General features: G+C 49.4%; 2 protein-coding genes and 1 pseudogene across 2 annotated transcripts; 2 read left to right on the top strand and 1 right to left on the bottom strand.

Moving 5' to 3' along the window:
* Nucleotides 1-8804: 8804 nt before the first annotated feature.
* On the top strand, nt 8805-8979 carry LOC116982348 (annotated as a pseudogene).
* A 1699-nt stretch (nt 8980-10678) lies between these two features.
* LOC116982196 (zinc-binding protein A33-like) lies at nt 10679-12405 on the bottom strand. The gene is made up of 3 exons (XM_033035497.1): nt 12349-12405; nt 12146-12261; nt 10679-11317 (listed from the first exon to the last, which is right to left on the bottom strand). The coding sequence occupies exons 1-3, from the start codon at nt 12387-12389 to the stop codon at nt 11187-11189; spliced, it is 288 nt and encodes a 95-aa protein (XP_032891388.1). The 5' UTR covers nt 12390-12405; the 3' UTR covers nt 10679-11186.
* Nucleotides 12406-19029: 6624 nt separating this feature from the next.
* LOC116982293 (nuclear factor 7, brain-like) lies at nt 19030-21119 on the top strand. Its single transcript, XM_033035565.1, has 4 exons — nt 19030-19521; nt 19605-19733; nt 20728-20961; nt 21111-21119. The coding sequence occupies exons 1-4, from the start codon at nt 19111-19113 to the stop codon at nt 21117-21119; spliced, it is 783 nt and encodes a 260-aa protein (XP_032891456.1). The 5' UTR covers nt 19030-19110.
* The last annotated feature ends 336 nt before the right edge of the window (nt 21120-21455 follow it).

The raw sequence follows: 21455 nt of genomic DNA, 5'->3' as shown, positions 1-21455 counted from the left end.
TCCCCCGGCACTCCCTCGCCTGCCCCCACACTACAATGTCTCCCCCCCCCTCCTATGCCCCTCTCCCCGGGCCGCACACTCCCTCTCCCCGCTGCCCCGGGCCCCACACTCCCTCTCCCCAGGCCCCACACTCCCTCTCCCCGGGCCCCACACTCCCTCTCCCCGGGCCCCACACCCCCTCTCCCCGGGCCCCACACTCCCTCTCCCCAGGCCCCACACTCCCTCTCCCTCTCCCCGGGCCCCACACTCCCTCTCCCTCTCCCCGGGCCCCACACTCCCCGGGCCCCACACTCCCTCTCCCTCTCCCCGGGCCCCACACTCCCTCTCCCCGGGCCCCACAACCCCTCTCATCGGGCCCCATACTCCCTCTCCCCAGGCCCCACACTCCCTCTCCCCAGGCCCCACACTCCCTCTCCCCAGGCCCCACACTCCCTCTCCCCAGGCCCCACAACCCCTCTCATCGGGCCCCACACTCCCTCTCCCCGGGCCCCACACTCCCGCTGCCCCGCTGCGGAAACAAAGATCGATCTTTGGCCGGAAGCAAGATGGCGGAACAAGATGGCGGGGACTGGTTGCTAAAATGGATCCTATAATCACCCATGAATCCGCCCATGAGCGAACTACACGTTTGCGTGACAGTAACCCATCTTGCTCTGCTCTAAGGTCTTTGGTCCTAATTGATCCTGGTCTTTTCTCACCTCCAGTTCTTCACCCTCCCCACCCCCCCCCCCCCCCCCCCCCCCCATCACCACCACCCCCACCCGCAACATTCAGTTTGAAGAAAGGCCCCGGTCGGAAAAGCCCCGCAGCTTTTTTCTTCGGAGAAGCCGCCTGACCCACGGTGTTACTCAAACATTTTGTGTCTTATCTTTTGTATAAACCAGCATCTGCAGTCCGGGGGGGGGGGGGGGGGGATTGGGAGCAACAACAAGAGCGGATCTTTGGGATACAGAGGAGACACATGCGGGGGTCCTCATCTATGGCAGAAGAGGTGAACCGCTGTTGCGTAAAGATCCCGAGACATCTCGGATGACGCTCTGCAAATTGGAGAAACAGCACCTCATATTCGCTTGGACAACTTACAACCTAACGGTATGAACATTGATTGTCTCTAACTTAAAACTTGCTTCCCCCTCTCTCCGTTTCCACCCGAATGATCTGCGTTGGAATGGTCAGACTCATCATGCAACAGTGAAAGCAACAGGTGTTCTAAACTTCTGTGAAGGAGAAGCTATATTTCACCCCCGTTAGACCTCATTTGGACTACGCAGTTGCAGCTTGGGACCCATACACAGATAACAACATTTCATCCATCGAACGTGTCCAAAAATTTGTTACTAACATCTATGAGAGAGAAGTGAGTGTCACCAAACTTCTGAATTCTCTGGGGTGGAACCCTCTCCAAGACAGACGTGAAGCTCACCGTTTGACCTGTTTTTACAAAATGTTAAATGGTCAGCTCGACATAGATTACAAGACCTACACCAAACCCAAACCAATTAGGAGCAGACGAGGGCATTCGATCAAATTTATGATCCCAGCTACAAAGACAGATGTGTACAGCAATTCGTTCTTTCCCCGCACAAATAAAGCATGGAATAATCTCCACCCAACTATAGTTACCCAACCAGATGCAACTAAATTTAAAGTAGCACTTTCTTCCCAATAACCCTTTCTGGCTTAATCCCTCCCTTCACCACCTCCAGTTTAAATTCCATTTGGAATATTTTGGAGGAGCAAGTAACCAAGAACCAAGAACCTCTTGCTAATTTCAGCCTTTGTATTCGTTCATTATCACCGCGTCCCCAGTCCATCGTGGGCTCCACCTTTCCTGAATCATCGATGCAGGCTCTGCTTGTTCTGCACCTTCCCTTGCCTCTAGTTTCCCATTCCCCGACTCTCAGTCGGATGAAGGGTCACGACCCGAAATGTCACCTATTCCATTTCACCAGGGAAGCTGCCTGACCCGCTGAGTTACTCCAGCATGTTGTGTCTATTTTCGGTGTAAAACCAACATCTGCAGTTGCTTCTTACACATTGAACACAGAGGAAGAGGTCTGGTCCTTTTACTGCCTTCCCTCACAGTAGAAAATGTTGATTCAGCTGTGGGGGGACGTTCATGGTAAATTCTATAGTGTGTTGTGTCTTTTCTTTTTTATTTTGTATGGATGTAGGGAAACACAATTTATTTTATGTACAGCACTAGTTTCAACGAGAGTTGATTTAAATGAGCCATATAAATAAATAAAAAACGTACTTACTTACATTTTATCTGCAGTTATTTGCTTCTATTAATAATATGCAGTTCCTTGTTATTATAGGATGAGACCAGTTGCACAGTCTGTGACCTTGTGTTACTGATCGCGTTAAGGGCCTTGGTTCTGTGTGTCCTGGTGGGGTGTCGAGGCACGGAGCGGGCAGGAGCGATGGATTGGATTCGCAGCAACATCCCCCTCCTCTATCCGACGAGAGTTCTGCAACACCCTCTCTCGCTGTGCTTCCTCCCGCTTTTGCGAATCTTGCATTCATTTGTTCTATGTACCGTCTATATCTCTCGTTTCCGTTTCCCCTGACTCTCGATCTGAAGTCGGGTCTCGACCCGAAACGTCTCCAGAGATGTTGCCTGACCAGCTGAGTTGCTCCAGCATTTTGTATCCAGCTTCGGTGAATGAAACGTCGGCGGTGGAGCAGTGCCACACAGAGGCGATGCTCAGTAACTGCAGGTACACAAAAATGCTGGAGAAACTCAGCGGGTGCAGCAGCATCTATGGAGCGAAGGAAATAGGCGACGATTCGGGCCGAAACCCTTCCTCAGTCGCTGCAAGTCGGCAGCAATTCTGCGATGTCTGCTTCCTTTTAAGGAAGAAATGCAAATGAAGTGAGCAGCAAGGAAAAGCGGGAAATGTGATAAAGATCAGATGTGAAAAGATAAATGAAAAGCGAAAAAAAGTCATTTTTTTCTGTTTTCGGCAATGAAGTGCAGTAGTATCTGTTCTTATCAGTGGTAAAAGAGTGTTAAAAGAGAGCGTCTGTTCTTGTTAGAACAGGGAAAGGGGCTATCTGTTCTTGTTAGAACAGTCCTGGTGGTCCATTAAGGACAAGAGCTGCAGATTGCGATTTAAAAAAATCGTAGCAATGGCAGCTGCAATGGGAGCTAGAGGACAGGGTTTCCGCCATACCGTGAGGATTAGTGTAAAGGACCTCAGCGAGGGGATGCCCTTCTGTAGAGATACGTTTGTAAAGAAGGTCTTGCTGGAGACCTGCAAGTTTGAGCCCAGGGATATCTACTGCCTCCAGGACTTCCCGGGTAACGGTTACTTCGACGTTACATTTGTGCTTCCGACTGGATGGCAAAAGCTGATGAAAGATTTCCAGGAGAAGGGGAATGAAGCTCCGCTGTCGTTGCTGAAAGTGCAGCCACTCTTCACCCTCCCAAACCAGAAAGAAATGATGATCACGGTGCATATGTTCAACCCACATGTGCCCGTAGTGGATGTCCTCACCTTCCTTGCTCGCTATGTCGACGGAGCAGGAAACAGCGTGGACGTGAAGGATCTGCATGGGATTTGGACGAGCAAGCGGCAGGTCAAGGTAAAGCTGAGGGTGGACAAGGAAGGAGCTCTCCTCCACCCTCCCTCGGTGTTCGCAATTGGAGGAAACCGAGGCTATTTAAGTTACGTGGGGCAGCCCAGACTATGCAGAAGATGTAACAAGCCTGGGCATGTGGTGGCCCAATGCAATGCAGTGGTCTGCAAAAACTGCAAGACGGAGGGCCACGAGACAAAAGACTGTCAGGCCAGCAAGAAATGCAACCTGTGTGGGGAGGGAGGCCACCTTTACAGGGCCTGCCCAAAAAGAGCCTGTACATACGCACAGGCAACAAGAGGGGCGGCTTCCAGCACCCCCAGGGTAGGTGAGACACCCACTACCACTGCCAAGTCCCCAGCAGAGAGGGGAAACAGGGAGGAGGACAGCCCAACCACCTCAACCACCTCGAGCCCCCAAGTGCCAGGAGAACTCCAGCACCAAGCCCAGGAGGGAGAGTCGATGGAGGAGGGGGGAGAACAGATTTGGACGACGGTGAAGTATAAAAAACACCAGAAGGGTCAGCACACGGAGCAGATGCCAGAAGGGGTTGGCAAACCCCCCAAAAAAAACCCAAAACGGTCTCTCTCCCTGACAGAAGGCAGCAACCTCTCCTCGTCGGAGGATGAGGCGAACGGGAAACCCCACAGGAAGAAAACCGGGGAGGAAAGGAGAAGGTCCAGGCCGATTGTCCACCTGCACCAGGAGACCGAGAGCAGAGCAGCGGTCGAGGGGCTCCATCCCCAGGACATCGGGAGCAGAGCAGCGGTCGAGGGGCTCCAGCCCCAGGACATCGGGAGCTGAGCAGCGGTCGAGGGGCTCCAGCCCCAGGACACCGGGAGCAGAGCAGCGGTCGAGGGGCTCCAGCCCCAGGGGATCGGGAGCAGAGCAGCGATCGAGGAGCCCCAGCCCCAGGACATCGGGAGCAGTGCAGCGGTCGAGAGGCTCCAGCCCCAGGGTATCGGGAGCAGAGCAGCGGTCGAGGAGCCCCAGCCCCAGGACATCGGGAACAGAGCAGCGGTCGAGAGGCTCCAGCCCCAGGGGATCGGGAGCAGAGCAGCGGTCGAGGGGCTCCAGCCCCAGGGCATCGACAGCAGTGCAGTGGCAGTTGGGCCCCAGCTCCGGGCAACCGGGAGCATTGTAGCGGCCGATGGGCCCCAGCTCCGGGCAACCGGGAGCAGTGCAGCGGCCAATGGGCCTCAGCTCCGAGTTTCCGGGAGCAGTAAGCCTGTCACCGTGCCCCAGCCACGAGAGACGGGGGAAGCGGCGCACCCAGAAGGGGGTAAAACGAGCAGCCCCCCCCCACCCCCCCAACGACACCTCGGGTTACGACACGGGAAACCCAACCCGTTGAGGATGCCGGGTACCTGAGCCCAGGAAAGGTGAGGCAATTCACCGAAGCGGTGGGCATGAGGGAACACGAAAATGGTCAGTGACTCTAAAGGACAATGGAGCTCAAACTGGCATCTTTAAACGTGCGCAGTGTGAAGAGCACTGCACGATGTGTTAATGCCTTACAGTACCTAGCCAAGGTCAAGGCAGATGTGACTATTCTCCAGGAGTGCGGGTTGCCGCACCTCCGCTACTATCGGAGGTGGTCGCGATGGTGGCCCCACGGACTGTCGGTGTGGTCGGGGGGGCAATGACTGTCGTGCTTCCGGCCTGGGGACCTTGCTGCGGGGAGGGAACTTCACCATCACTGAGGTCAGGGAGGTGGTTGCGGGGCGTCTCCTCGTGGTGGATGTTATGTACCGTGGTTCCCCGCTCCGGCTGATTAATGTGTATGCCTCACCCGTGCGGAGTGAGCGGCTGGCCGTTCTCCAGCAGCTCCCAGTGCTGTTGGCCACGTCCCGGCAGCTCGTTCTGGCCGGTGACTTCAACTACATCATTGATGCGGCTGGACGATCCGGCAGTGCCGACAATAGACTGGACAGCACGTCCAAGTTCCTGATGGAAACGGTAAAAGACGCAAAGCTGCACGACGCCTTCAGCGACCCTGCAGGCGGGTCCCAGCCGCGGTTCACCTGGTCGAGATCGGACGGTTCAGCCCGATCCCGGATAGACTTCGTCTTCACCACGAAGGCCGTCACGGTGAGACACACCGACCTCACGCCGGTGTTCTTCTCTGACCACTGCCTCCTTCAGGCTTCCTGTCACCTACAGGAGGACCGGAAGGCAGGCAGAGGGACGTGGAAGTTAAACGTGAAGCTGTTGACCCCAGAGAACGTTGAGGAGCTAAAGAGGGACTACGCACGTTGGAGAACGGTGAGGCCCCTCTTTGACACCCCGACACTCTGGTGGGAAGCAACCAAGGAGAACATTAAGAGGTTCTTCATAGCCAAAGGGGTTCAGAGAGCAAGACAGAGTCAGAGGGAATTGTGTCAACTCCAGACAGATTTGCAACAACTGCTCCTTCTGCAGTCGAGGGGGGTGGATGTGAGGGAGGAACTTTGAGAGGTGAAGGACCGGCAAGCTCGGCTCTTTACCTCTGAATCCTCCAAGATCATCTTCCGATCCTGGGTCCGCCATGTGGAGCAGGATGTGACGTGCTCACGTTTCTTCTTCCATAAGGTTCACAGGGGGAGCTCTGTGATCAACAGCCTTAGGGAGGAGGACGGCTCGGTAGCATCCTCGCAGACAGACAGGCTGAGGGTCAGCAAATCTTTTTACACGGAATTGTATGACAGAAAGGCCACAGACAGCATCGCCTCCCAGAACTTCCTGTTCTCTATCACGGAGGTCTTGGAGGACAGCAAGCGGGAGAGTCTGGACCAACCACTGACCCTAGAGGAGCAGACTGTCTCCATCCGCTCCTTTGACTCGAGTAAAACTCCCGGAAGCGATGGCTTACCGGCCGAGTTGTATTCGGCTCTGTGGGACTGGGTGGGCCCGGACCTGCTGGAAGTGTACAACGACATGCTTCTAGCCAGCAGCATGTCAGACTCCATGAGGAAGGGCAGCATCACCCTAATCTACAAGCAGAAGGGGAGATGAAGGATATAAAGAATTGGAGACCCATAACATTGTTGAATGTAGATTACAAGATCCTGTCTAAGGCCATCGCCAACCGGGTCAAGTCTGCTCTGGGACAGGTGATCCACCCGGACCAAACCTGTGCTGTACCTGGCAGGAAAATCTCAGACAGCCTAGCGCTGCTGAGAGATACCATCTCCTACGTGCAGGACAGACGGGTGGATGCCTGCCTAGTCAGCTTGGACCAGGAGAAGGCCTTCGACAGGATATCGCACACGTACATGAGGGACGTGCTCTCCAAAATGGGTTTTGGGGAGGGAATCCGAAATTGGATCAAACTGCTCTACACCAATATCCGTAGTGCAGTCCAAATCAATGGGTGGGAATCAGACAGTTTCTCTGTAAGGTCTGGAGTCAGGCAGGGTTGCCCTCTCTCTCCTGTCTTGTTTGTCTGCTGTATTGAACCTTTTGCCGAGTCCATCAGGAAGGATGCGAGCATAAGAGGAGTGACATTGCCAGGCAGTGGGGGCATTCAGGTCAAAACCTCCCTGTACATGGACGATGTCGCCGTCTTCTGCTCGGATCCAAGGTCGGTCCGCAGATTGATCAGCATCTGCGACCAGTTTGAGTCGGCCACGGGAGCCAGGGTGAACCGCAGGAAGAGCGAGGTCATGCTCTTTGGCAACTGGCCCGACCGATCTTCCGTCCCCTTCACCATCAAGCCTGACTTCTTGAAGGTGCTGGGGATCTGGTTCGGGGGGGCTGAGGCGAGTAACAAGAATTGGCTGGAGCGGATAGCCAAGGTGGGGAAGAAGCTGGAGCTGTGGAGGCAACGCTCCCTCTCCATAACCGGTAAAAATGTGGTCATCAGGTGTGAGGTGCTCTCGGGGCTGCTGTACTTGGCACAAGTGTGGCCTGTCCCTCCCTCCTACGCCACGGGGATCACCCGGGCCGTCTTCCAGTTCATCTGGGGGTCGAGGATGGACCGGGTGCGACGGGCCACAATGTACAAGTCGGCAGACAACGGGGGTAAAAGCTGCCCAACGTCGCCCTCACCCTGATGGCCACCTTTGTGTGTGGCTGCATCAGGCGGAGTGTAGAGCCAAGGCACGTGGGCACTAAGTGTCACTACCTGCTGAGGTTCTACCTGTCCCCGGTGTTGCGAAGGATGGGCCTGGCGCAGATGCCACGCAATGTGCCAGTCAGCTGGACATTGCCGCCCCATCTGTCGTCTGTGGAAAGGTTCTTCCGGACCAACACCTTTGACCACAAGTCCATCGGGCAGTGGTCAGCACGGAATGTCCTGCAGGCACTGCAGGGAAAGGACTCGATGGATCCGGTGGCGTGGTTCCCAGAGCAGACTGCCCAGCTTGTCTGGCAAAATGCCTCATCGCCAGAACTGACCAACAAGCACCAAGACCTGGCTTGGCTGGCGGTGAGGGGAGCCCTCCCAGTTAGATCCTTCCTGCACCGTCGGAACCTCACCACCAGCGCACGCTGCCCTCGGGACGGCTGCTATGGAGAGGAGACGGTTGCCCACCTCTTTGGAGAGTGTGGATTTGCAAAAAGAGTCTGGAGAAGTATGAAAGGGTCCCTGGAACGATTTATCCCGAACAGCTCCGTCACAGAGGACTCTGTGATTTACGGACTGTTCCCAGGGACACATTCAGAGGCTGACATCGAGTGCTGCTGGAGGGTCATCAACTCGGTGAAAGACGCTCTTTGGTCTGCCCGAGCGTTGCTCACCACCCAGCAGAGCGAGATGTCCGTCAGGGAATGTTGCCGACTGGCCCACTGCAGACTGCAGGAGTACGTGCTAAGGGACTCGCTGAAGCTTGGTGCAGCCAACGCCAAGGCTCGGTGGGGGAGGGCCACAGTCTAGGGTCCTTCCGCTGCTGGACATGGGGGGGCACGGTATGGTGGAGACGCCCCTCAAATTAAATTAAGGGAAGGTATCCCACACCAGGGGGCCACATGAGTGGCACGGGTGGGGGACATTTTTGTGGAATTTAAAAGACATAAACTGTATTGAACAATCTCTATAGCCTACAAAAATGTCGGATGGAATTTTCGCACTGTGCACACATTGTATATATTTATTACTTGGACAGGGGCCACAGAGGGGCACGGGGTGGGGGACAGTTTGGTGGAATTTGTCAAATGTAAAAATATTGTACTGAAAAAAATTTGTATAGTCTCCGAAAATGTCGGATGAATTTTTTGTTCGAATGGTTCATGAATTGTATATATTTATCAATTGAATAAAGTCTATTTTGAAATAAAATTAAAAAAAATAGGTTCTCCCAGGACGAGGCTATCCCGTTGCACTTCGGGTGCGCTGACGCCTGCGATGTCCCCAAATGCGGGATACTCGACTGCAACATTTGTGGTAGTGGGGGACTGTGTTCGCGCTCTCCCCTGGTTTAAAAATTAAAAACAGAGTTAATGCATACAAACACTAAATATGCTGGAGAATCACTTGTTCTGCGGTGGAGTTACTGCCTCACAGCGTCACAGACTCGGATTCCATTCGGACCACGTTGTTATCTCAACCCGTCACATGCGTGCGTTTTCTCCGGGTGCGCCGGTTTCTCCCGTTTCCCACACGTGCAGGTTTGGGGATTAATTTGCTTCTGTGAATTGTTCTCTTCAACTTCTACATGTGTGCATTAGAGAGCATGTTGACTGGTTGCATCATGGCCTGGTTCGGCAACATGAAATGCCCAGGAGCGAAGAAGACTACCAAAAGTTGTGAACACTACCCAGTCCATCACGGGTTCTGACCTCCCCACCATCGAAGCGATTTTCCGGGGTCGCTGCCTCAAAAAGGCAGCCAGCATCATCAAAGATCCACACCACCCTGCCCACACATTCATCTCACCACTGCCATCGGGTAGAAGGTACAGGAGCCTGAAAACTGTAACGTCCAGGTTCAGGAACAGCTTCTTCCCAACAGCCATTAGGCTATTAGACACCACAACCTCAAATGGGCTCTGAACAACATAGACTATTATTATTATTGCACTATTATTGTATGTTCGTTTTTCTGTGTGTGTGTGGGGTGTGTGTGGGGTGTGTGTGTGTGTGTGGGGTGTGTGTGTGTGTGGTGTGTGTGTGTGTGTGGGGTGTGTGTGTGTGTGTGGGTGTGTGTGTGTGGTGTGTGTGTGTGTGTGTGTGGTGTGTGTGTGTGTTGTGTGTGGTGTGTTGGTGTGTGTGTGTGTGTGTGCGTGTGTGTGTGGGTGTGTGGGTGTGTGTGCTGTGTGTGTGTGTGTGTGTGTGTGGTGTGTGTGTTGTGGTGGTGTGGTTTGTGGTGTGTGTGTGTGTGTGTGTGTGGGTGTGTGGGTGTGTGTGTGGGTGTGTGTGTGTGTGTGTGTGTGTGTGTGCCTGCGCACAAACCCTTTTCCCCATTTTTATATTGTTTACAATGTACTGTGTTTTACTACTTTTGTATTTATATTTATTTCACATGTTTAATCAATAATGTTTTATTATTCATGTTTTATGTGTCATTCCTAACTGTCACTGTATGTCGTTGTCACATGTGGGCGGAGCACCAAGGCTAATTCCTTGTATGTCAATACTTGGCCAATAAACTTATTCATTCATTATTTCACATATTCTGTTGTGCTGCTGCAAGTAAGAATTTCATTGTTCCACCTGGGACATATCACAATAAAACAGTCTTGACTATATTTCCATTCTGAATAAAGTTTATTTTGGAGGGAAAATATTTGCTGACAGACAGGCGGTTGTGTCCCTTTCTCTCCTGCTCGTTCTCTCCCCCCCCCCCCCCCCCCCCCCCCATGGCAAAGCGCCTCTGAATAGGCTGGGAGTGGGAGACCGTTTGAGCATCGGTGCTATTGGCCATCACTAATCTCACACCTTACCTCCCGTTTCCCTTTCCACTCACACTAGTCTGAAGAAGGGTCTCGACCCGAGACTTCACCCATTCCTTCTCTCCAGAGATGCTGCCTGTCCCCGCTGAGTTAGCCCAGAATGTTGTGACTGATGTCACACACGCCATTCCTTCACTAATGATGATCCATTGAACAAATGCGCAAAGACACAAACCCACACTGATATTTATACTAGTCTATTGCGACGCGAAATTTGGGGATTAAATACAACCGGTTCAGCGCCAACCTGTTTTCCGCACGGTTTCTGCCCCACAGCCAAAGACAGCCCCTCAGCCCCGCTCATGACGCCGGTCCCGGGGCCCGACCCTTTTACTGATTCGAGCAGGGAATGAAGCATATCTTCAGCCATTGATTTTCATCCCAAGCACCAAAGAAGGGATACATTTTCCCCACGAATTTATTCCCGGTGAAGGTGTGGAGGTGGGACTTGGTGTCCGCATCATAAAATGAGACTGACCCCGATTCGTAACTGAGGTAAACTCCCACCCTCCCGGGAACGGGACCGGCTGAGAGAGGGGTCTGGGAAGAATTGCTTGTGGAAACCTCCTCGTGATATCTCTCGATGGTCCAGAATCCTTCCTCTGGTTTCAGGTCGACCCATCTCTTCCTCTCCACAGACTCTGCGGCGACTCCCAGACTCCAGCGGCGACTCCCCGCCACCTCCACCTCCCACTAATGTCTCCCCGATGTGAATCCCTCCGATCCCAGCGCTCAGAGACATTCCATAAACCCCTTCCTGTTGTTGCCGAGGCTTCTCCTGACCCCGGTCAATCTCACATTCATCAGACTCCCGGACACCTCGAGCTCCGGATGCGCGCTATCCTCATCCAGGGTCACAGAGTCTGGGGGCAGAAGCAGATAATTAGAGGGTCTGTGGTATGTGAGGATTTGTAGGTTAATATGATCACTCTAATAGAGAGATCCAGGTGGGTCGCTACGGTGAGGGATTGGAGCTGGAATTCTTGAACATTGGTCCCAGGGACCCCCTTCTGCTGTTAACGAGAAGATCTGCAAATGATAATAGACAATAGGTGCAGGAGTAGGCCATTCGGCCCCTCGAGCCAGCACCGCCATTCAACATGATCATGGCCGATCATCCACATTCAGTACCCTGGTCCTACCTTCTCACCATATTCCCTGACACCACTACCTTTAAGAGCTCTATCAAACTCTCTCTTGAAAGCATCCAGAGAATTCCACAAGAATGGCTGGTGATCCTTCTTAAAGATCTCCTCAAGGTGCTCCATAACAATTCAAACAAGTCCTAAGAGCAGAAATAAGCCATTCTGCCCATCAAGTCTACTCCGCCATTCGCTCATGGCTGATCTATCTTTCCCTTTCAACCTCATTCTCCTCAGATTGTGGATGATCAGCCACGATCATATTGAATGGCTGTGCTGGTTTGAAAGACTGAATGGCCTATGCCTGCACCTATCGTCTAATGTCTATTGTCTAAATCTTCTCTGTGCCCTTTCCAGCTTGACAACAGTTTTCCTCTAACACGGTGCCCAGAACTGAACACACAGGTATCACACCAGACGGGGATAGGATCGAACCCCGAGTCTCTGGCTCCTTGAGGCAGTAAATCTATCCGGTACACCGCTGTGTCGCTCGAAGTTAGTAAAATACCACCTTGACCTTTACAAATCAAAATGTGACGAAATGCTAACTAGATTTAACAGTATCAATATATTCTCTCCACACTGCAAACGGTAAAGTGCAGTTGAAATGTCCCATCGAGAGGCTGCCTCCAGTCACCGACATTTTCTGACCTATTTCGTTAAGGCTGCAAAAATGTAAACAGTCCGTTATAAATTGATCATTGTAAACACTTGTCCAAGTGGTATAAAGATTCAGAGAAGAAATTGTCTACCTGCTCTTCCGAGAGATTTCCTCCTGAAATGAATAAAACATAAAGATGAATTATGTAGGAAGGAACTGAAGAAGCTGGTTTGAACAGAAGATAGACACAAAAAAGCTGGAGTAACTCAGTGGGACAGGCAGCATCTCTGGAGAGAAGGAATGGTTGACGTTTCGGGTCTGAAGGAGGGTCTCGATCCGAAACGTCACCTACTCCTTCTCCCGGGAGATGCTGCCTGTCCCGCTGAGTTACTCCAGCTTTGTGTGTCTATCTTGTGTCCTGATCTATATTCTATGTTTAGGAGGCTGGGCCTATGCTTGTTGACGTAAAAGGGGACATCCTATTCACAGCAAGTGTTACTCAAGATAAACAGAAAATGCTGATGTCATTCAGCGGGACAGGCAGCATCCCTGGAGAGAGGCGATGGGTGACGTTTCCGATGCCCTTCTTCAGACTGGGCATCAGGGGTGAGGGAAATACAGAGCTTCGGCTTGGAAGGGTTCAGAGAAGATTTACGAGGATGTTGCCAGGACTAGAGGGTGTGAGCTATGGGGACAGGTTGAGTAGGCTGGGTCTCTATTCCATGGAGCGTAGGAGAATGAGGGGAGATCATATAGACGTGTACAAAATCATGAGAGGAATAGATCGGGAAGAACCAGAGTTCGGGGAACGAGGACCAGAGGACACAGGTTCAAGGTGAAGGGGAAAAGATTTAATAGGAATCCGAGAGGTAACTTTTTCACACAGAGGGTGGTGGGTGTACGGAACAAGCTGCCAGATGAGGGAGTTGAAGCTGGGACTATCCTATCGTTTAAGAAACAGTTGGACAGGTACATGGATAGGACAGGTTTGGAGGGTTATGTACCAAGCGCAGGCAAGTGGGACTAGGATAGCTGGGACATTGTTGGCCGGTGTGGGCGAGGTGGGCTGAAGCCCCCGTTTCCACACTATCACTCTATGGCTCTATCAAGGAACATGTTGCATAGACCATTGTTAGTTGGGAGAAGGTGAGAACAAAGCAAACATGGAAACAATGTAATCAGAAGGACAGTCAATAGACAATAGGTGCAGGAGTAGGCCATTCGGCCCTTTCAAAGCACCGCCATTCAATGTGATCATGGCTGATCATCCCCAATCAGAACCCAGTTCCAGCCTTCTCTCCCACATCCCCTGACTCCGCTATCTTTAAGAGCCCTATCTAGCTCTCTTTTGAAAGCATCTAGAGAACTGGCAGAGAATTCCACAGACTCACAACCCTCTGTGTAAAAAGGTGTTTCCGCATCTCCGTTCTAAATGGCTTTCCCCTTATTCTTAAACAGTGGCCCATGGTTCTGGACTCCCCCAACATCGGGAACATGTTTCCTGCCTCTAGCGTGTCCAAACATTTGATAATCATGCTCCCCTCTCATCCTAAATTCCAGAGTATACAAGCTCAGCCGCTCCATTCTCTCAGCATATGACAGTCCCGCCATCCCGGGAATTAACCTTGTAAACCTACGCTGCACTCCCTCAATAGCAAGAATGTCCTTCCTCCAATTAGGGGACCAAAACTGCACACAATACTCCAGGTGTGTACAACTGCAGAAGGACCTCTTTGCTCCTATACTCAAACTGGTTGGAGAACTGGGAAGGGTGGGGAATGGAGGGAGAGGGAAAGCATGGTCCACCAACAGGAAGCGGAACTGTAACCTAAATTACAACAAAAACAAATCTGATTGAATTTGAACAATAAACCTTAATTTTGTAACGGGCCTAGTAATACAGTGATGCATCGTGGAAACAGGCCCTCCGGCCCAACTTTCCCACACCAGCCATCATGTCCCATGCTTTGCTAGTCCCACCTGCCTGCGTAGGGTCCATATCCCTCCAAACCTGAACTATCCATTTACCTGTCTAACTGTATCTTAAATGTTGTGGTAGTCCCAGCCTCAACCACACACTCTAGCAGTTTGTTCCATAAACCCTCCACCCTCTGTGTGGAAAAGTTATCCCTCAGATTCCTATTAATTTTTTCCCCATTTACATTTAAATGTATGTCCTCTGGTCCTTGATTCCCCTACTCTGGGCAAGACACTCTGTGCATCTACCCAATCTATTCCACTCATGAGTCTGTACACCTCTATAAGATCTCTCCTCATCCTGCTGCTCTCCAATAAAGAGAGGTCCAGCCTTCTCAACCTCTCCCGATATCTCACCCCCTCTAGTCCCAGCAACATCCTCGTAAATCTTCAGGAAGATGTTAAAAGTGGCCCAAATGTCAAGAAGATAGGATCGAAATCTAAATAAACTCTTCATCAGGAGAGAATTAAAACATAGTTGGAGTTCAGAAAGGAACTCAGATAGTAAAGATTTAATAGGAACCCAAGGGGCAACCTTTTCTTAGAAAGGACGGTGGGTCAATGGAACAATAGACAATAGACAATAGGTGCAGGAGGAGGCCATTCGGCCCTTCGAGTCAGCACCGCCATTCAATGTGATCATGGATGATCGTCCACAATCAGTACCCCCTTCCCGCCTTCTCCCCATATCCCCTGACTCCGCTTTCTTTGAGCCCTATCTAACTCTCTCATGAAAGTATCCAGAGAACCGGCCTCTACCTGAGGCAGAGAATTCCAGCGACCCATAACTCTATGAGAAAACGTGTTTCCTCATCTCCGTTCTAAATGGCTTAACCCTTAATCTTAAACTGTGGCCCCTGGTTCTGGATTCCCAGGAACATTTTTCCTGCCTCTAGCGTGTCCAAACCCTTCATAATCTTATATATTTCCATAAGATCTCCTCTCATTCTTCTAAACTCCAGAGTATACAAGCCCAGCCAGCATCAGAGAGTATGAATGGGTGACGTTTCGGGTCGAGATCCCCCATTCCTTCTCTCCAGAGATGCTGCCTGGCCCGGTGTGTTACTCCAGCATTTTGTGTCTATCTTCGGTTTAAACCAGCATCTGCAGTTCCTTCTTACACCGCGATCATCCATACACTAGTTCTACCCTGAGTGCATTATACATACTCTGTATAATACACTCATATTGCCATATCTGAGTTACTGTGTGGAGATATGTGGATAACACCTACAAAACCAACCTACAGCCGTTATGCACATTACAAAAAAGAGCAATAAGAATTATCAATACCGTTGGATATCTTGAACATACCAATGTATTATTCTTAAAGTCACATACATTGAAGTTCACTGATCTGGTTAAATTTAAGACTGCACAAATCATGTACAAAGCAAGAAATAATTTACTTCCAAGAAATATACACAAACTGTTTATGGAAAGACAGGGTGGGTATAAGTTGACAAGGGAACATAATTTAAAAAACTCAATGTCAGAACAACTCTTAAAAGTATGTGCATAGCAATCTGTGGTGTGAATTTGTGGAATGGTCTGGAACAGGAGATAAAACTTAGCACAAGCATAAATCAGTTTAAAAAGATGTACAAAAACACTTGTTTAAAAGGATATTGGGATGAGGATAGGTGATTGTCTGGGATATTTGTTATACTGATTGTATTGGGAAGTGTGATTATAGGGTAATGGGTTGTATATATGACTAAGATCCTGTATAGTATATGAGGTTTTTTCGTTTCCTTTTTCTTTTTTTCTCTCTTTTTGTATGGATTTGTAAATATTTGATTAGTGTATAAATGTAAATAATTTGGTGTACATATAGTGGCTGGTGTACATATGGTGTACATATAGCTGCTAAATTTGTAAGATAATTATAAGCAGTTGAATAAAGGGTGGGAATTAATAAGCTTCGGCTTCTTCCTGCTCCTTTTCGGACACATATGATTTCATTTATTTATAAATATTGTTTATGACACTTTATAAATATTCTTGTTTTGTTTTTTGTATGCTGTTTCACACTTGCTTTTGATTCTTTCTGTTCGAAATAAAGAATTAAATAAATAAATAAATAGAGAAATATCCTGCACACGAGGGACATTATAGAGGGCAAATAAGCTACAAACCTCTACGACTTTAGAATGTAGGCGGAAACCGAAGCTCCCGGAGAAAACCCACGCGGCCACATTGAGAATGTATCAACTCCTTACAGACAGCAGCCGCAGTCAGCATCGCACCCGCCTGTCTGGCGCTGTGAGGCGGGAACTCTACCGCTACGTCGCCGTGCCACCTAATTGGAATAGTACTTTTTAGGAAGGAACTGCAGATGCTGCTTTAAACCGAAGATAGACACAAAATGCTTGGGTAAGTCGCCACCTGCTGCTGGAAACCGGTACCGTATTAATAACCCTATTAATTAATTATTAAAGGTACACAAAAAAGCTGGAGAAACCCAGCGGGTGCAGCAGCATCCATGCAGTGAAGGAAATAGGCAACGTTTCGGGCCGAACCCCTTCTTCAGACAGTTTCGGCCCGAAACGTTGCCTATTTCCTTCACTCCATAGATGCTGCTGCACCCGCTGAGTTTCTTCAGCTTTTTTGTGTACCTTCCATTTTCCAGCATCTGCAGTTCCTTCTTAAACAATTAATTATTAAATATCCTTAATCTATTAAAGATGAATAGTTAATGGGACCCAGATCACTGGAGCGGGTAAACTGCTTCTGTAATTCCTTAATCTGTTTAAATTAATTCCTTATTAAGGATTTTTCCTCATTAAAGGATTAATTTAAATAGATGCGCATTACCGGTGTGATGGGTTTGGGTGTCGGGGCAGGACCAGTATTTATTACGCACCCCTCATTGGCCTCTGAATGGTTTTCTCGGCCATTTCAAAGGACATTTGAACTTCAGCCATGTGGAACTGTATCTTAAACAACAATTTAGGAGTGTTATGGTCATCGATCCTCAAGCTAGTTTTAAAAAAGGAATTTGAGGCGATTAACTGTATTTAGTGCAGTTTAGTTTAGAGAAACAGCGCGGAAACAGGCCCTTCAGCCCACCGGGTCCGCGCCGACCAGCGATCCCCGCACACTAACACTATCTTACACACACTGGGGACAATTTACATTTATACCAAAGCCAAGTAACCTACAAACTTGCGCGTCTTCGGAGTGTGGCAGGAAACCGAAGATCTGGGAGAAACTCCACGCGGTCACGGGGAGAACGTACAAACTCCGTACAGACAGCACCCGGCTCTCTAGCGCTATAAGCGCCGTAAGGCAGCAATTATACCGCTGTTCTTTTTAAAAGCTGCAACTGCCACCATTTATTAACTATTAATAAAGACATTTGCATGTTAGAAGGATTTAATTTCAAGCATTCATTTAAGGTGCAGTGGAGACACTTGAATTTGCGTCTCTGGATGTGCCTCTGGATTCCTCGTTCAGTAACGTAATCTCTGCCTCGCCACCGCACCTGATGTTGCCACAGATAGCCCCTGACCCGCTACGTTCGTCCAGCAGTTTGCATCTGCAGTCCCGTGTGTATCAACTCGCAGACGTCTCTCATTGAATACCAATTCTGCCCACCGCCGCCCTATTTACCCTGTTCCTTATCCTCTCACTCTGACCCTGCACCTACTCTCACATTCCCCCCTCCCCTCCTCATCACCAGCACCTATTTCGGAGCACCCGGAATGTCGATGGTGATAGAGTCACTGGATGTGAAAGTGGATATGAAGAACTTGGCAACGATGCAGAGGAGGTTTACCAGAATTATGATTTCATTGAGAGAATGGAGAGGTCAGACCGACTATGGAAAGTTATCTCCGGATCGCCGGAGGTTGAGGGGAGACTTGATGGAAGTCTATCGAATTATGAGAGGGGTGGGCAGGTTACACAATCAGAACCTTTTACCGAGAGGGGAATATTTAATAGTAGAGAGCATAGCGATAGGATGAGAGGGGCAAAGTTTAAAGGAGATGTGCGAGGCAGGTTTTCTACCCCAATGATGGTGAGTTTCTGGAACGCGTTGCCAGGGATGGTGGTGGAGGCTGATACGAGACAGGCGGTGAAGAGATTTTTGGATAGGCACGTGTATGCAGGTAATTGAAGGATATAGATTATGTTCAAGCAGGTAAGAGTTGGTCTTGGCATCATATTCGGCACAGACACTGTGGGCCGAAGGGCTGCTCCTATGCGGACTGTTCTTTGTTCCATACGGATTGTGTCGTCGTATTGTGGATATTCCGGGATATAACCTGATACTCGAAGAAGCCTCCACATCAGCGCTGTAGAATGTATCCTGACTGTTCGCATCATGTACGGCATTTCCAACGCACACGAGTTGCACTACCGCCTGCACTGCCATGGATGTGTTTATTTTTAATTGTGTTTTGCATTAATGCCTTGTCTTTGGAGCAGTTTTTAATTTTGTTTTTACTAACTTGCAGAATGTATGTGTAATTTGGTTGTAATTTGCGTTTAATTAATATTTTGTGTAGCACTGAGTATTTGTGCGTGTGATGCAGCTGAAACGGTGATGAGTTGTTCATCGCAGCTGTTCATCGCAGTACTTGTACAGATGACAATAAATCCGACGACTTCATTCTAAATTTATATTTAACCATCGTTTTACACCCCAGTTCGTTTCCTTTTAGACCATGACATTTTCTATCCTGCTCTAAACTGTCCCATAACATTCCCTGCGTTTACATTTATATACCGGTCTGTTTAACATCTCACTAACCCCTCCATGGGTATTTGAGGCCAGGACACGATCACCTAGAACACGTTCACCCTGAAAACCTACAGCAAATGTGCTGGAGCCGGCAGCGTGGACACTCGCGGTACAGAGGGATCACAAGGGATCAGCAGCTCCCAATCAGTGAAAGCAGTTTCAAACCAGGAAGTGGCAGGAGTTAAAATGGCTTCTAAACAGCAGGTCGAGAGTTTAACAGAGGAGGCACTTTGTCCCATCTGCCTGGATTTCTTCACCGACCCGGTGTCACTGGAGTGTGGACACAACTTCTGCCGCTCCTGTATCACACAGAGTTGGGACAGGGAGGAGAGAAACTCCTGCCCGGAATGTAGAGACGAGTTTACAGACCGCACCCTCAAAGTTAATCGGGCCTTGGCGAGACTGTCTGAGAAAGTTCGAACACTGAGCCTGAATACGGAAGAGAAGGAAAGTAAACATCACTGCGACAAACATCAGGAAGAACTGAAGCTGTTTTGTGAAACGGACAAGAAACTGATCTGTGTGATTTGTGCAGCTGGGCGGGAACACAAGTCTCACAGCTTCATACCGGTCGATGAAGCTGTTGAAACCTACAAGGTAAAAGCAAACCGACTACGATCACTTGCTTGAACGTATTGTTGAATGTTTATTGTCTAACCCCCTTTCTGTCTGATTCCCAGGATCAGGTTAAATCATCCATACAATCTCTGACAACAAATAATCAGCCATCCCAGGAAATGAAAGAGCAACAGAAGCAGAAGATTTCCCAAAGTCCGGGTGAGACCTTGCTGTGTGGCATTTCTGATCGTGTTATGTAGTTTTGTAGTAGTAGTTAGTTTCGCTGGTACACAAAATTTGCTGGAGAAACTCAGGCGTGTTTGCGCATGCATCTATGGAGCCGAAGGAAATAGCGCGACGTTTCGCGGCCGAAACCCTCTTCAGACTGAAGTAGTTGCGCTGTTTGCTGCTCCGTTTGCAATTCGGGTTCGGACCCTGATTCCTGGTATTGCTACGTGAAGCTCCATGTCCCCTTCCCCCCCGCTCTCTACTACCCCTCCCGATCGAGGAAGAACTAAGGGAAGGGTCTGAACTTATTTCGCCTTCCATCACAGTGAGGAATGGTAGGAGTCACTGTGGTGGATGTTCATGTTAAATGTGTTTGAGTGACCTGTTGCTTATAATTGTATGACTGATTTGGCCAATGAAATTCTTCGTATGTTGACAAAAATACTTGGCGGATAAAGTGTGATTCTGATTCTGATAATTATTTTTAAATTCTCTGCATGGGGGGAGGGGAGGCGCTGCCTTGTTTTTTACCGGCCACCCAGAGCGCGTGCCCTCTGGATCCCCATCTCTCTTCCTCTTTTTTCAGTTTCTTCCTGTCTCATGCCTGCTCACAGGATATGTGGAGAAAGCAGGAACGGGATACTGATTCTGGATGATCAGTCATTATCATATTGAATGACGGTGCTGGCTCGAAGGGCTGAATGGCCTACTCCTGCACCTGTTGTCTATGTTTCTATGTTCTCCCCGTGACCAGGGCGGTTTCCGCCTACATCTCCCAGACATGTTGGTTTAATTGGTTGCTGTAATGAAGCTGCTGAAGGCGGGTGATCTGTGAGTCGGTGGGAGTTAATGTGGACGTGAGGGCCATTGTGTTTCAGGGAAACGCGAGGAAATGAGATTAATGGGATTATTCTAAGGAACAGCATAGATATCAACGTGCCAAATGGTCACCTTCTACTTAACAACCAAATAGAATACAGAAATATATTAGATCAATCTTCACCTTTCATTTGACAGGAGCAGTCACAAAGCCTCAAGTCTCACGTCACATCTCAGTTTGTTGAACTGCACCAGATTCTCGTGAAGAAAGAGCAGCGCATTCTCGGAGAGATCAAGGAGGATGAGGAGAAGATTCTAAGTCAAATGGAGAAAAATCTTCAAGACATTCAAGAGAATTTAAACTCTATTGAGGAGGAACTCTCAAATCTGCAGGGGCGAATGGATCAAACAGACATCGTGTTATTTCTGAAGGTCAGAGGTTATGTTTCAATCTTGTTCAATGAAACTGCAGTCACAACATTGGCAACGATATATTTGCGAAAATGCAACTTTTATCAATTCCTATATTTTTCCAACATCCCTCATACAAACACGCTCTGCTATCTCATAATTCATACTAGATGAATTAGAACATTCGGCCCATTAAGTCTACTCTGCCATTCAATCATGGCTAATCTTGCTCACATTTTCAACTCCATTCTCCTGCCTTCTCCCCAGTGCCTGAGGGTCTGCATCCCAGGGTACATAAGGAAGTAGCTCTAGAAATTGTGGGTGCGTTGGTGATAATTTTCCAATGTTCTATAGTTTCAGGATCAGTTGCTGTGGATAGGAGGGTAGCTCATGTTATCCCACTTTTTAAGAAAGGAGGGACAGAGAAAACAGGGAATTATAGACCAGTTAGCCTGACATCAGTTGTGGGAAAGATGCTGGAGTCAATTATAAAAGATGAAATAGAGGCACATTTG

The sequence above is a fragment of the Amblyraja radiata genome, chromosome 16, assembly GCF_010909765.2.
Source record: "Amblyraja radiata isolate CabotCenter1 chromosome 16, sAmbRad1.1.pri, whole genome shotgun sequence".
Taxonomy (NCBI): domain Eukaryota; kingdom Metazoa; phylum Chordata; class Chondrichthyes; order Rajiformes; family Rajidae; genus Amblyraja; species Amblyraja radiata.
This window is presented reverse-complemented; position numbering and strand designations above follow the sequence as displayed.

Coding starts and splice junctions, on each gene's coding strand:
- LOC116982196 (XM_033035497.1), bottom strand. CDS start 12,389: ATGTTTTATTCATTTCAGGAGGAAATCTCTCGGAAGAGCAG. Junction 12,262..12,348: donor GAAATCTCTCGGAAGAGCAG/GTAGACAATTTC, acceptor ACATTTTTGCAG/CCTTAACGAAATAGGTCAGA. Junction 11,318..12,145: donor TATTGATACTGTTAAATCTA/GTTAGCATTTCG, acceptor TTCTGCCCCCAG/ACTCTGTGACCCTGGATGAG.
- LOC116982293 (XM_033035565.1), top strand. CDS start 19,111: ATGGCTTCTAAACAGCAGGTCGAGAGTTTAACAGAGGAGGCACTTTGT. Junction 19,522..19,604: donor AAGCTGTTGAAACCTACAAG/GTAAAAGCAAAC, acceptor TCTGATTCCCAG/GATCAGGTTAAATCATCCAT. Junction 19,734..20,727: donor TGTGTGGCATTTCTGATCGT/GTTATGTAGTTT, acceptor TTCATTTGACAG/GAGCAGTCACAAAGCCTCAA.